The 12,661-nt window shown below is 39.1% G+C and overlaps 1 protein-coding gene across 2 annotated transcripts in view; it reads right to left on the bottom strand.

The window, feature by feature from the left end:
- Nucleotides 1–12,661, bottom strand: part of DNAH11 (dynein axonemal heavy chain 11) — a 326,952-nt gene that overhangs the window by 109,909 nt on the left and 204,382 nt on the right. For both annotated transcript variants that reach the window (XM_057550027.1, XM_057550028.1), the window contains one exon: nucleotides 6,783–6,944. In XM_057550027.1, the coding sequence (XP_057406010.1) occupies nucleotides 6,783–6,944 (162 nt within the window). The remainder of the gene's footprint in view (nucleotides 1–6,782; nucleotides 6,945–12,661) is intronic.

Genomic DNA, 12,661 nt, shown 5'->3' with positions numbered 1-12,661 from the left:
ATCTGTACTTTTGAATTCAGTCTTTCAAGAGTATTGTATTCAAGAAAGGAAAAGGAGGCAGATTATAAAAAAAAAAAAAGGAAAATAGTTTCCCTTTCAAGTTTTTTTTTTTTTATAAATTTATTTATTTTATTTATTTATTTTTGGCTGCAATGGGTCTTCATTGCTGCTCGCGGGCTTTCTCTAGTTGCAGCAAGTGGGGGCTACTCTTCGTTGTGGTGCGCAGGCCTCTCCTTGTGGTGGCTTCTCTTGTTACGGAGCTCGGGCTCTAGGCACGCGGGCTTCCGTCGTTGTGGCACGTGGGCTCAGTAGTTGTGGCTTGCAGGCTCCAGAGCGCAGGCTCAGCAGCTGTGGCGCACGGGCTTAGTTGCTCCGCGGCATGTGGTATCTTCCCGGACCAGGGCTCGAACCTGTGTCCCCTGCACTGGCAGGTGGGCTCTCAACCACTGCGCCACCAGGGAAGCTCTCCCTTTCAAGTTTAACTTGGGATAATTTCGTAACATGTAATGTCGTACACCTACTGTCCATCTTGGTAGTTTTTCTCAGAAATTATTTCTGTGTTAATTTTTCACAGCTTTACTGAAGTATAATTAATACACAAGACTGTACATATTTAATACCTATGTTAATTTTCAATAATTCCAAATCTATTTTTATTTTTTTAATTTCATTTTTTCTTTTTTTTTTTTTTACAGTAGGTCCTTGTTATCTATTTTAAATATAGCAGTGTGTACATGACAATCCCAGACTCCCAATATATCCTATTTGTACTTTTTTTTTTAAAGCCTACCTCATTATTTTTTTTTAAATTTATTTTATTTATTTATGGCTGTGTTGGGTCTTCGTTTCTGTGAGAGGGCTTTCTCTAGTTGTGGCAAGTGGGGGCCACTCTTCATCGCGGTGCACAGGCCTCTCATTATCGCGGCCTCTCTTGTTGCAGAGCACAGGCTCCAGACGCGCAGGCTCAGTAATTGTGGCTCACGGGCCTAGTTGCTCCACGGCATGTGGGATCCTCCCAGACCAGGGCTCGAACCCGTGTCCCCCGCATTGGCAGGCAGGCTCTCAACCACTGTGCCACCAGGGAAGCCCCCTATTTGTACTTTTTAGCTCCTTTTGGGTCTGGTCAAAGTAGAGAATCTATCAGATACTGTGGTTGTAAGTTTGGTTTATTAAATAACAAAAATTGAATAACGCACAAAATGGCAGTATTATATTTGAGCTCCTCTCCTAAACCACTCATAGTGCTAATAGGCTCCCAGGAAAAAATTGTGGAGGCAGCCAGGGATGCGGGGTTTGAATCCTAGGACCTGGGTTAGATTTCCAGTTCTGTCAAATTGGGCAAGTTATTGCATTCCCTGTACTTCCTACCGCCCACAAAATCAAAAGTTAGACTTTCCTCACTCCTTTTTACTCTATTTCTTGTCTTCCTTTCCTTTTACTCCTCCTTCGGAAGAGGCAAACATTTGTGCAATAGTCCAGAGCAGGATTTAAGAATATGAGCTCTGGCATGAAAGTGCCGAATGGGCCCCTCACCTGCTCAGGGATCTTGCGCTTATGGCTGCCAGCCTCTCACCTGTACAACAGGGAAACCAGTGGTCCCTGCTTAGAAGGTTGGTGATGAGAGGTGGTAAACAATGCAAATGCAGGGCAGGTGAACGCAGGGCAGGTGTTACCCTGCTCTTGGTGATGGTAATAGTACCAACAGTAGTCCCAGGAAGATTACCACCAGACAGAGCAGCCACAAGTGTTAAATGCAGAGCGAAAGAGTTTTCTAAATTACATGCTGGTTTTTTGTTTTTGTTTGCTACTTTGGTGAAGGCATTTTATTGTTAGTTTGTTTGTGTTTTTTATTTTTGTCTTTAAACTTTAGAGACCAAGTCTGGGTTAAAGGCAAGTGTGAGTCCAGCATAAGCTAGCAATCTTCCAGATGAGTTTCCAATCCTCGAAAGAGTAGCCTTCAATGGCTTACTGACAAAACATTAAAACAAAGACGCAATTGAGGACTAAGGGCATGGGGAGGTAAGACAGAACCCAGCTTCCCCTCTCAGAGCAAGCAGACAAGGCAGGTGATGGATCTGGGGAGGCCAGCACTGGAGGAAAGCCACAAAGCTATAACTAGGATGTAGTGATGCCTCCATTTGATTTAGCTAAACTTTCAACTTAACAGCATGTCCAAGTTCCTGGGCAGCTGTAAAAACTGAACCCTAATTTCCAGGTAGAGGGGATTCCTAAAGTTTTCATAACTGCAAAAACCCTGGAAAGCAGCATTCTACTGCTTTTTGCAATTCTATCCTAAATTTAAGTAACATACACAGAGCAAGAAATGTACGGCGAACAGTACGTTAGTGTGCATGTGCAAAGGAGAAAGAGGGCTGAAGAATGGGGAATATATTAACCACCACCTGGGCCTTTTCTCATCTGTTTGAATATAGGTTTAAGCCAGTATGAGATTTAGGCAGATTCAATAGAAATTTGGTTGCACTTGTTTCTGTCTTAATCTTTTAAAATGATTTCAGTATTCCTCAGAACGAGGATATTTTTCACAAATTTATAGAATTTCTATTGTACAAGGTTATCTTTCCACTTTTGAAATTTATCCTGAATAACCCTCACTTATATTTCAAAGCAAGAACTGCGCTTAAAATCATTAACAGAAATGCTGTTGCTAACGTACCTATCACTAACAAAGTGTTGTTTACTGTGCTTCATGCTTAGCCTAAGGTTTTAAAAGGAAGCTAGAGACCAGTCATGAAATCAGTCCTTGAAATACAGCAGTACAATAACTTTCCTCCTTGAGTGGACATTTTCCCATGATTGGTTTGGAAAATGGTAGGAGAATATGCCATTCTTATGTTGCTAAACCTTCAACAAGTTCTGGATGGAAGAGGTGGCAGTATGTGAAATAAAGTCATTTTATGGATAAAGCTGATGATATTGAGCTTGTGTAACTATCTTGAAGTATCACGGCAAAAGGATAGAGAATTTTTACTTGCCAGTTGGTCAACGTGACTGAAAAGGGTGGGCGTGCGCTTCTCCATCTTGCTCAGATCTTTTTTTTCTACTCCTTCTGAAGCAAATCTCACTCCTCAGAGAGCTTGTCTTTTCACTTCCATTCAATAATTTCTCTTTTCATCAAGCCCTGCTTTCAAGTAGGTCGATTATTCATTTTGACTTGAAAAATCAAAAATATTACTTATCTTCTTTTTTTTAAATAGGACTTATTCATTTTTAAAAAAAATTTATTTGTTTTTGGCTGCATTGGGTCTTTGTTGTTGCACGCGGGCTTTCTCTAGTTGTGGCGAGCAGGGGCTACTGTTCGTTTCGGTGCGTGGGCTTCTCATTGCGGTGGCTTCTCTTGTTGCGGAGCACGGGCTCTAGGCGTGCGGGCTTCAGTAGCTGTGGCTCGCAGGCTCTAGAGTGCAGGCTCAGTAGTTGTGGCGCACGGGCTTAGCTGCTCCGCGGCATGTGGGATCTTCCCGGACCAGGGATCGAACCCGTGTCCCCTGGGTTGGCAGGCGGATTCTTAACCACTGCGCCACCAGGGTAGTCCCATTTCTTATCTCTTAACACCTGTTTCTCCTGCCTTTTTTCCTGAATTTTCCTAACTGGGACCCATATACTTCTCAACAAGACCTCCTCCCAATTATCATTTGTAACCCTATTCCCAGGGATGGCCGGAAGGTATCCTCTCCCTCCTTACACTGTGTCTTTCCATCTCCATTTCCAAATCTCCTATGAGGAGTGTATGTTGACACAGTCTTCAGATAAATACCTGGTGATACTTCAGTGTCAAACTATTTTGGTCATTCTGTCAGCTGTCATTTTAGTTCAATACCAGGTAACAGAAAAGAAGCACAAACATTTACTTAGACTTGGTCAGCCCACACCCCTGGGTGCTGAGTGTGTACTACCTGGAAATTACATGTCAACACACACAAAACCGCTTGCCTTTAATGAATCCTTTCTCTGTGGTTAAAGGGGGAGGGTCACCTTGTATAAGTACATTACACTCAGCAAATGAGGCCAATAATTAAGAAGTGCTAAATTATGCTGACAACTCTCAGTCTTAACGGTTGAAATTAAAACTAAGAAAGTGATCAAATTAGTGCTCATTCAAAAAATGTAAAAGCTGTTTTTGAGCTCTACTGAAAAGGCCCCAAGCATCTGGAGAAGAACATGGACACGTTGCACTCTGAATTATAATTATTGCTCCTGAGTAACAAATCAGGAAGGTGGGAAAGTTAAATAAGCACACAGCACTGGAACGAAATTGACTAATTTGTTTCCAGGCATAATTCAGCTCCATAGAAATGGGAAAGTGCTTTTTAAATTCTTATTTGGCACCCAGCGTCCTATAGGAGGCATCGTGATACCACCGAATAGAGCTGAGGACCTGCGAGGAGCCCTCTGCACTTAAAATGATGCAAGTCCTGCCTCGTCCAGTAGATGTCAATGGTCACTGGCGTATCAAAGCTCCTTCAGCAGGAGCTGTTTTTAAGTGGCACCTACTCTGACAGGATAAAGTCTGCACCAGAGCAGCAAAGGCAAGGGGCTTAAAGCACTGTGCCAGACACTAAATTAAACCACACCACCGGCTCTGATTTCCTCCCATTTGAGAAATGAACATTAAGAAACAAAGCACGCTGGTCCTTTTCTCTTCCTTACCAAGCCAGCCTGATCAAATGAACTGGATGAAACAGAATTTTGCTACCAAAAGATACATACAGGCTCTCTTCCTCTTAGTAAATCGGTATTCTGAATGCTTCTTGTAGTTATTAGAAGACAAAATAATTCCCTACATAATTCCAGAAATGCAGTGGACCTAGCAATAGCTGAAGAAATTTGTGTTAGTAACTGTGACCATTATTTGTCATATTTAATGGTTTTCCAGATTTTAAAGTAGAAAATATTTCTGGTAGACTTTATCTAATGCTAGTGTTCGTCTCCACTAAATGGGATTCCTCTGACTCTTGAGGAAGGCACATAATGTGGAGAACAGCATTTCAGACAGAAATCAATCACTCCTGTGACGGTCTACCACTCTGTTCATGGGAACAAATTTACATATATTTCCCTAAATGTAAGAAAAGCTTTGCAGTGCCCCCCAACCAGTGGGAAAAAGTGAATATCACTTAAAAAAATAGAACCACATGTTAATATTACTCACTCTTTACCCCCCAAATCCTGACGATGTTGTTGCTTTAAAGGTCTAGGTAAGTTCATTCAATGTTAGGGGTGAGTGTAGAGACAGGCAAGAGAAAGAACTTTCTGGATATGAAGAAAACAGTGAAATAGAGGAGTTCATTGTTTTCATTAATTTATAGAAATGTTTTAAATGTGTGTGTGGAGAAAAGAAAGCAAGAGGAGGTATTTGAATATGATAAAACCTCTATCATATACATCTTTTAGATGTTGCATGACAGTTCTTCCCTGGCAATCCAGCAGTAAGTAATTAGATTAATAGACATTTTGGAAAATACAATAAACCATATATGATAAAGCTGTATATATTATGTATATAAAATATACATATAAATATAAATATGCAATAAAGCTAGCTGCATTACAAATAATTAATTGAAAAAGTAAATATGCCCAGATTTCTAACCATCTGGCCACCAAAAGATATAATATTCAACAAAACGTGAAAGGACTGCTTTGGAAAAGCAGCAGTTACGGCTTTGGGAGGAAAGGAGGCTACAGCAGTTTGCCCCTGTTCACAGCAAAGTTTCAGCTGGAAACAGCCATCGCTCCTTACATATCCCTGATTTTATTTTTGGCTCTGAGAATCACTCTTCCTGCCTGACTTATTCTAGGCACCTTTGGCCTTATCACTCCAAGGAATCAGAAGACAAACCTCACTGGGAAATGTTCACAATCACCATCCATCCAAACTATCCAATCAGAAAGGTGCTTGACTGACGCACAACATCATTTCTAGGAGGTCTAAATGACACCTTCATATCTATTGATACATTCCTTTTTCTCTTTGAATCTGAATGCTTGAAGTTGTTCTTTTTTTTTTCTTTTTTTTCGTTTCATGCAACTTTTAAAAAATGCAATAGGAGGTGGAAACTTCAACATGAGCAAATGATAAACATAATGTATAAAACATAAACCCATAAAACAAAGAAGCATATACATTAGTTGACTCAGTGATTGCTAAATATATGGGGGCTGATTTTTCACCTATCAATACCGTAATGAGAAAAACCACAATGAATTGCCTTACTTTGTTAAGAACAAGCATTGCATGGCTATGGGTGCCTACTTTTTTGTTTAGTTGTGAATGTAAAGGATTTATATTCAGTAAGTCCTGTTCTGATGCAAGTAAGAATGATCCTGGCCTTCTGGTGAGTCAGTGGATGAGTAAGAACTCACTCACGTGCTGTTTGTGTGTGTGAGTGTGTTTGTGTGTCTGTGTGTGTGTTAGTGTGTATGTGTCTCTGTGTGTGTGTCTGTGTGTATCTGTGTGTGTGTTAGTGTATATGTGTGTCTGTGTGTGTCTGTGTGTTAGTGTGTGTCTCTGTGTATGTGTGTCTGTGTGTATCTGTGTGTGTGTCTGTGTGTATGTGTGTGTGTATGCACCTCAACCGGATACAAAAAGATCAGCCATCCTATGCCGTAAAATGTAAACTCACAAAGATGATCTTAATCATCTTAACAAACAAGGACAGCTTTCTGCTAGGAGGTGTATTTTGGAAATTATTTACTGAGGACTTGGGTCTGTGAGAGTGTGTGTGTTTGAGAGAGAGAGAGATTCAGAGGCTGACGCGGCATACCTCAATTCCCTTGGTTTCCTCAATGAACCTCCTGCTGACTGTGACCAGAGCCTCCTGGGGCCAAGCATGGAACCAGTCAACAGCCGTGCAGTTAACCAGGGCTGGGAACTTCTGAGCTCTACTTCTCAGCGTGTGACCAACCGGAGAGAAACACAAAATGATCTGTGGAGACACGGGGGCAGGGCACAACCAGGAGGGTGATGAGTGAGCAAAGAATTACACCGAGACCCTGGACAATGAAAGAAAGGAGCGCAGCCAACCGTGACATTAAACTAGCCTAAAGCACCACAGAGTGGAAAGCAACATTAACCTCCTTGCTAATCAAAGTACAAACCTGCCCCGTGGAACATACAGAAACACTGCTGTGTGCTTTCCTTAAAATTGGTCCCTCTCCTTCTAAACATTTTTGATGATCATCATGCATAGTGGGAAATTCATTCTTTTCTATCACACAAGTTACATTATGACAATTAAAAATAAAAATAAAAACCAAATCTCTATGATAAAATAATACCAAGACTTTCATCTTCTGTCTCCTATTCTGTAATTCACCAGTCTCCATAAAACTGTGTAAGATACTTTTAAGAAAACAGTGTTTTATCACATTCAATGTTTACTTTGTTTCCATTTTGTTTGCATAAAATACATTCACTCCAGTTCATACTTAACATTTTTAAAGGAGTAAAAATTTCAGTTTATACATGATCCTGATGAGAAATTTGTAAGTTTTCAAAGTTTTATTTAAGTATTTAATGACTTCAGAGTTAAATTGGAAAGTTTCCATACTCTCTTTAGTGACACAGGGCTGCTTTCTGTCAGGAGTGCCTGAGTTCAGCTGTGACATGTGTCACAGAAGCTCAGTGAGGGAAGCAGGTTATCAGGAGTCCAGTGGGTCTGAATATCCTTTCTGGGCTCGTCAGACGTGGTGCCCTGTGTAAAGTACTAGCACAAAAGAGGTGTTTAGGGAGCTCCCTTTTTGTCCTCTGCCTTCTTTCCCAAGTCAGTGTGGACTTGAGGGCACTGGGGAGACTGATGCCAACTGGGGTAAGGTCTGAGGATGAGTCTTGGTTTCCTTTTTTCTAGACGTGGCTTGCACTTGATGATATGAAACAAAGCTCTGCAGTTCTTTCAATGAAGTCTCTCACACTTTGAGATAAGGCAACTAACAAAATCACTTTTCGAGGGATATATTTTTTCCACATAGCATTTTAAAATTCATGTCATAAAAATCATAAAAATATGTGAAACCATGTATTCTCATTTAACAGGTGTTTTTACCATATTAGTTTTATATACTATGGCTCTTCAACAACTCAAGAGATGAATCCTAAGATCTAAAATGATTTTCAACAATGCATAAGCTGACCGATCATTTCTTTTTTATATTCAAGAGTCTAGTTACAAACTGAATAATTGCTGTAATATTGCATGTGCTAAGTTAACAAGCCTCAGTTACAAGGCAGAATTTTCACTTAAATCTCAGTGTTTAGGTTTCTCCTAACAGCCTTGTCTCCCCATACATGAGTATTTCTCCTTAATGTCCTAGAAGCTGGTTTTCTGCACCCAACTTACATCTCATTCATGACAATTTTAGAGACTTCATTTATACATAATTGTAGCAAAGAGAGGGGGGTAGGGGAAAGCATCATTTATTTGAGGTCCTAAATATGTCCATCATTTCTACACTTACTCTGTTTCTACACTTACTACCAGCATACTATCAGGTCTGAAGAATGTGTTAGAAAACAAAGTATCTGAACCATGTGTGGTGAGCCTCAGGAAAAAAATACTGAGTTAATTTAATGATATGCCTTAATTATTTATTGAAAGATTATATAGAACACTGATTAAAAGAATTATTTTCCTTTTCTACAATTTTACAGTTGAAGACTTTTTTTTTCCTATGTTATTTACTGCGGCGTAAATAAGGATCCTCACAATACCATCTAAATTTCACGTGGAGGGCAAATGGTAGGAGACGAGTGGTTCTCAAAGGATTTTTAGGAGCTGGTTAGAAATGCAAATTCTTGGACCTACTCCAGACCTGGTGAATCAGAAACTCTGGATGGGGCTTGGCAATCTCTGTGTTTGCAACAAGCCTCCAGGTGATTCTGACACCCACAGCTATAACCTAATAGTCTTAAAATTTCTATGGGAATACCTAAACGATATAGTTACATTTTTAACGCTTTTGCATTTGGTGAAATACTCATAGAATCTAAGTCTCTATTATATACAGAGTGAAGCAGAAAATTTAGAGAATTTTAAATAAGTTAGATAATCATTAATAACCTCAGTTCTATCAGATAAATTAGACCCTGGGAACTAAATTAGAGAAATATGCTTGTTCATTAGTACTTCTTACGAAGGGAAAGGACAGTAGCACACTAGCCTTGAGGAGTGCAATGACTGCCCCAATTTCTAGCTTTGTTAGAAATCTAGCACAGAAATTCTCTCCATCCAGCTTTCCTGGGTAGTATTCTGAGAGCCTATGCTAATATCTTGAAAGCGTTGGCTGTTCTGCTCTTTTTAAAAATAGTCTCCACAACTTTTTAGACAACCTGGAGTAAACTCAAGTTGTTGCCTCAAGGAACACTACTGTGTGTGGGGGGGGAATCATCCTATAATTTTCCTGTTGCATTTCCCTAATTTCATGCGAGATTAACATAGCAAAGAATTTATAAGAAAGACAAATAAGTGATTAGAAAAAAGGGTGTGATGCTATCTATAATTTACTTTTTCAGCATTGTTAAAATTGTAAGACATTTAACGTGTACAATATGATGATTTTATAAACATAGACACTGTGAAAGGATTTCCCCCCATTGCGTCAATTAACACATCCATCACCCCATATATTTACCTTTTTGTTGACTAACTGTTCTGGCTGGGACTTCTAGTATTATGTTGCATTGGAGTGGTGAGAGTGAAAAGCCTTATCTTGTTCCTGATCTTAGATCTTAGAGGAATAGCTTTCAGCTTTTCGCCATTGAGTATAATGTTAGCTGTGGGCTTATCATATATGGCCTTTATTATTTCAGGTACGTGACCTCTATATCCACTTTGTTGAGAGTATCTATCATAAATGGATGTGTATCTTGCCAAATGCTTTTTCTACATCTACTGAGATGATCATATCATTTTTACCCTTCATTTTGTTAATGTGGTGTATCATAATGATTGATTTGTGGATGGTGGACCATACTGCATCTCTGGAATAAATACCACTTGATCATGGTGTATGATATACTTTGAATGTACTGTTGAATTCAGCTTGCTAACATTTTGTTGAGGATTTTTGCATCTATGTATCAAGGATATTGTCCTGTAATTTTCTTTTTGTGCGGTGTCCTTATCTGACTACGGTATCAGGGTAATGCTGGCCTTGTAAAATGAGTGTTCCTACCTCTTCTGTTTTTTGGAAGAGACTGAAAAGGATCGGTGTTAATTCTTCTTGAAATATTTGGTAGAAGTCACCAATGAAGCCATCTGGTCCTGTAAAATATACCTTTGAAATACTTCAGTCTACTACAATATGCATGTGAATACTCATCTTATTTTACAACTTAGGGGCCATTATCTGGTTATTATCATTATTATCTGAAGTATGCCAATAGAGGCGCATGGGCTCGGGATGCTTAACTAGCATTTCACACATTCTAATGGGAGCCTGCATTGCAAAGTCGGCTACCTGGGCTCTTAGCTAACTTCTCTCATCAACATAAATGGTTGGTTAGTTAGCATCAAGAATACTGGATATGATTGTTCAATGATGAAGTGAGTAGTGTTCAAGATATCTTAGAAAAACAGAAATATCTGTACTTGCACCTCTACTGTTCTATGAACAAAATAGGAAAAGCTACATCTCAAAGTAGCCGAGTAATCCCCTTGACTCTTTAGACTTCGGATTTTGACCAGTCCTGTGTCCTGTGGTAAACAGCTTATGGAAAGTTTCTGTATTTTTATGTGATCCCAATGAGAAGATCAGCTTAACCCTACCATGAAAATATTTCTATATCTGCCTCAAATTAGCTTTCCAATTAGGGCTAGTCAGGTTCCTAAAAGGACAGAGTTGGGATTCCAACAAGTTTACAGAGCAGATTTTAAGACTTCAAGACTTGTTTTAAGTTATGTGCTACACATAAACTCTATGTGTACCAGAGTTCAGTCTGAGACTTCTTTCTTTGAAGCACATCTTAAATTGGAAGATTTGGGGAGAACATTCCCCATCCCCTGAACAGGTGTCATCTACCTCCAAGTATTGAAGGTCCCTGAAATATACCCCCAAATAGTTCCTGACAATTGCAAATGACCAAATTGGCTTAAGTTAGTTTCCAGCAGTGGATTGGAAAGAAAAGTCGGCTAAGAAAATAAAGTTAAAAATGCCTTAGACAGCTGTGCTCTTTTCTAAAAGCAAATTCTCACAAGTAAAAAGCAAACCCTGGAATCACCATCTATATATTTTCTACAGCTCTAATATTTGGATGTCAGGAACTTGCTTTTGGAATCCGTACTATAGAATTTTCTATTCCCTTTTTTGTTTCCCCTCTACACAGGTGTTAAGACTCATTTGCAATAACCCTCTTTTCATTGTGCTTTGTAATACATTTTAATTTCTTTTAGATAAGATCCCATGTAAGTACACATTAATTTGCATATCACTAACAGGCCTCAGTCCATTTCGTCTTGTAATGGAAATTTGAATTGCTATTATCAGTGTACTTTTTTCCAGCTGATATTCTCAGAGGGAATCTTCCCACACGTTCACTTCAGAAGCTTCTATCCATAATTTGTGTTTGCATTTATCCTCAAAAGTCTCAGCATTTTTCAAGACTGATAAGATCTGAAACTTACTGAGAGAATCCTCCCAGGAATGGAGGTTTAGCCTAGAAACGATTGCTTGGTTTGACTGTTTTAACATCACCTTATTATCTTTATATATTTTCCTGTATCATCCCCTCACCTAATAACCTTTTAACTTCAATTATTTTTATGAGATTCAACAGAATCTTCACCATACATACATTCTATGCATATTTACATTTATTTTATTTCTAGGTAACACACAATGAAATCATTCCCACAGCCTTTCATGTGTGTATATTCTTCAGTACAGATTTTTACAAGAGTTTAAAAATTTTTTCATTGGGGAGTTTTAGTTCTTTTCTTTCTTTACTTTCTTTTTTTTTTTTTAAATGAAAACTCTTCAATTCATAAAGAAATTGCATGTGGAAGCCAATAAACAGCAAAGAGGAAATGCATTCTTGAGGAGTAAAAACAGTAGGAATTATATTCCCCACTATACTTCCCTTCCTATAGATTAATCCTGTATATATGAGGAGAAGAATCCCTTGTCATAGTTGCCCTGCTTGTCTCCAGGGCTGGCGCTGCCCACACATTACCTTCCAGGCCAGTCTGCAGCCCCATAACCTCGTATCATAGTGTTTTTCTTTTTCTAAAACAGAAAATCAGACGCCTGAATATCTATTAAGTGGGTCCATATGTGAACCACGTTATGCAAGGCTTTTGCCTTATGATCTGTGCTGCTCTGCTAGCAGCGTGGTTGCATTTTTGCTGACACAATGTGATAACTCGATACATGTGCAGTTGGGAGAACAAGCGCCATCGGTGCTGGCAAACCCCATTTTTAGGCATTTAACATATGATATAGGCAGCATTTCAAATTGGTAGTGTAAGGAAAGATTCTATGATAAGAGGTGTTGGGACAATTTGGGGGAGAAAAAGTAGAAAAGCCACCTTATACTGCACAAGGCAATCCAGGGCTAAACATTAAAGATACTATAAATTAATTTAAAGAAAATTCAGGATAATACTTTCATAACCACAGAGTATGAAAATGCTTCCTAAAAAGCCTTAAC

Source organism: Balaenoptera acutorostrata, chromosome 7 (genome assembly GCF_949987535.1).
Source record: "Balaenoptera acutorostrata chromosome 7, mBalAcu1.1, whole genome shotgun sequence".
Lineage (NCBI taxonomy): Eukaryota > Metazoa > Chordata > Mammalia > Artiodactyla > Balaenopteridae > Balaenoptera > Balaenoptera acutorostrata.
This window is presented reverse-complemented; position numbering and strand designations above follow the sequence as displayed.